The sequence below is a fragment of the Mesitornis unicolor genome, unplaced genomic scaffold, assembly GCF_000695765.1.
Source record: "Mesitornis unicolor isolate BGI_N332 unplaced genomic scaffold, ASM69576v1 scaffold18199, whole genome shotgun sequence".
Lineage (NCBI taxonomy): Eukaryota > Metazoa > Chordata > Aves > Mesitornithiformes > Mesitornithidae > Mesitornis > Mesitornis unicolor.
The window spans coordinates 26,023-28,873 of NW_010205466.1; the positions used below are offsets into that span (position 1 = coordinate 26,023).

General features: G+C 44.2%; 1 protein-coding gene across 1 annotated transcript in view; it reads left to right on the forward strand.

Annotated features, from left to right (window-relative positions):
• Positions 1–1,367, forward strand: part of AHCYL1 (adenosylhomocysteinase-like 1) — a 12,927-nt gene extending 11,560 nt beyond the window's left edge. The window contains exons 16-17 of the mRNA XM_010191436.1: positions 1–60; positions 1,243–1,367. The exon at positions 1–60 is cut by the window's left edge and continues 13 nt beyond it. Coding sequence (XP_010189738.1) covers positions 1–60; positions 1,243–1,367 — 185 coding nt within the window. The remainder of the gene's footprint in view (positions 61–1,242) is intronic.
• The last annotated feature ends 1,484 nt before the right edge of the window (positions 1,368–2,851 follow it).

Sequence of the window (2,851 nt, forward strand, 5' to 3'; positions counted from 1 at the left end):
GGTACACCGCCCCCGAGGGCCGCTACAAACAGGACGTGTACCTGCTGCCCAAGAAGATGGGTGAGTAAGGGAACCCGGAGCGGCCGTGGGCCAGCAGCTTTGGGTGTGAGGAGACTCAGACCTGGGCTGGACAAAGGTTCCCGAGAGAGGATGGGCCCAGGGAAACCAGCGGAGACAGCAGCCCTCAAATGTTCCGTTGTTTTGAATTGTTTATTTTTGAAATTTGTCATTTTTAAATTTTTTTTATCTTTGAAATTTGTTATTTTGACATTTTTTAAAATTTTTAATTTTTAAATTTTTAAATTTTTGAATTGATTTTGAATTTTTGGAATTTTTAAATTTTTTATTTTGCTTTTTTTTATTTTGAAAGTTTTTACTTTGAATATTTTACTTTGACTTTTGTTATTTTGAATTTTTTATTTTGGATTTTATTTTGAATTTATTTTGAATTTTTACTTCAAGTTTTTTATTTTAATCTTTGCATTTTGAATATTTTACTTTGGATTTTTTATTTTGAATTTTTTAAATTTTGATTTATTTTGTTTCCATTTTTATTTCGATTTTTTCATTTTTGTTTCGATTTTTTCTTTATTCTTTTTTCCTTCGATTTTTTCTTTTTTCCTTCGATTTTTTCTTTTTTCCTTCGATTTTTTCTTTTTTCCTTCGATTTTTTCTTTTTTCCTTCGATTTTTTCTTTTTTCCTTCGATTTTTTCTTTTTTCCTTCGATTTTTTCTTTTTTCCTTCGATTTTTTCTTTTTTCCTTCGATTTTTTCTTTTTTCCTTCGATTTTTTCTTTTTTCCTTCGATTTTTTCTTTTTTCCTTCGATTTTTTCTTTTTTCCTTCGATTTTTTCTTTTTTCCTTCGATTTTTTCTTTTTTATTTCGATTTTTTCTTTTTTATTTCGATTTTTATTTCATTTTTTATTTCAAATTATTTATTTAGCCAAACAAAATGTAAATGTCACATATTTAGACTGATTCACTTCTGCAGCGGGCCAGGCGTCCCTTACCCCACAGCCTTCCTGCTCCAATGTTTTTGGTGCCACCCCTGTGCCTTTCCATGCTCAGCTCTGCCCTGGGCTCACATCAGGATCAATCTGTGTTGCTGGATGGCAATGACTGCGTGGCCAGACCCTGCGTAGTTCCTTGACCCTTTTCATGCCGCATGAGGAGCCCAAACATCACCTCCCTGTCCGTGTAGGAGGACGCACACCCCTGATCCCCCTTTTTCCTCTCCCCAGACGAGTACGTGGCCAGCCTGCATCTGCCTTCGTTCGACGCCCACCTGACGGAGCTGACGGACGATCAAGCGAAATACCTGGGACTCAACAAAAACGGGCCTTTTAAACCCAATTATTACAGGTGAGTCCCGCCAGGTCCCCCCCTCTGGGTGCTGCTGGGGACACCCCCTTGCGCTGTCAGCACCCACGGCCTCGGTGTCCCCAAGCACCCCCGGCCTCACCGTCCCCTCCCTTCTCTTCCAGATACTGACGGACCATACCCATGAAGGACCAGACCACACAAGGCAACATTAGAGAGATTATTTTTAAAGATCATTTTATTTTGGTTTTCCTTTTTTTTTTTTTTTTTGTTCTTCCTCCTTTTTTAAAAACCAACACAACCCCCCTGTTTTTACATTTATCGGCGTGATTTTAAAGTCACTTTTTCTTTTCTTTTTTTCTTTTCCCCCCTCTGGGGTTCCTCGTTTTCCGTGACCACATCTCTGTCTGATCTTGGCAGACGACCTGGGATTCGCTTCTTGCTTTCATGTGGCTGAAGCTGCCGGTGGCTCCCGGAGAGGAGGGTTTCCCTTCCCCGCTGTGCCAAGGGCAGCTCATTCCTGCAGCGATGTCTTTCTACTTTGAATTTTTTTTTCCACCTTTAGTCTCGGCCGGGATCCCTGCAGATACGGAGATGCTGTTCTACCTTCCCTTGTCTTTTCTTTTCTTTGTGTGGATTATCTGCAACTTCTAAATTGCCTTAAAGAGCCCAGTTTTAGCTGCTAGATCAACGCTCCTAGCGCTGCTTGGGAGCAGAGTGGCGCCTGCCGGCCACCTCGTGAATAGGTGACTGTCCCCAAGCCTGGCCAAGGTCCCTGCGCCGAGGTGGCCCGGGTTTGGTGGCCGGTCGGGTCCGGGGGAGCTCACTGTTTCAGGGTGCTAATCTGAATTTGGACGGGGGTCGCTTACCCAGCATAATTCTCCTCATCTCTCCTAGGTTTTTTGGGTTTTTTTTTAGCCAAACTGCACCTTAATTGAGTTAAAACCATCTTGGTTTTGTTTGTTTGTTGTTTGTTTTTTCCTCTTTTTTCCTTTTTTTTTTTTTTTTTGGATCCTTAAAGAGATGTTTTAAAGAGAAGGGGAAGTTTTGGGGATGCCGGGTGCTCACTGCACCTGAGCGGCCTCATCTCCCACTGAGAAGCGCGGGGTGGTTTTAGGGGTGTCTGGGGGGTTTTTTGGGGGGGTGTTTTTCTTTCGAGGCAGACACAGAGATGAGCCTTCCCTGTAGCCCAGCCTGGGCCCTCTGCACCACGGACCTTGGCTCCCCATCGCTGTCCCAGCCCCGGAGCTGGGGCTGTCTCGGCTCCCCCCCTGCCCTCTCGCACTGCGTTTCGGCCGCTCTCATCGCCTCCTTCATCCCCTTCTTCATCCTCGCCCCTGACATCTTTCTCTTTTCCATCTCTTGCAGCTTGTCCCAGGACAGGGGAAGCTCCTTGCAACCCAGTGAGGTTTCTCTTGGCTTTTTGTTTTAAAAAAATCCTCCCCAGATTGTTGCTTTCTTCCCCCAGCCGAGGCCTGAGCACGGAGGGAAGGAGCAGCCCCGCTGCCTGCATCTCCCGGTACTCAGACG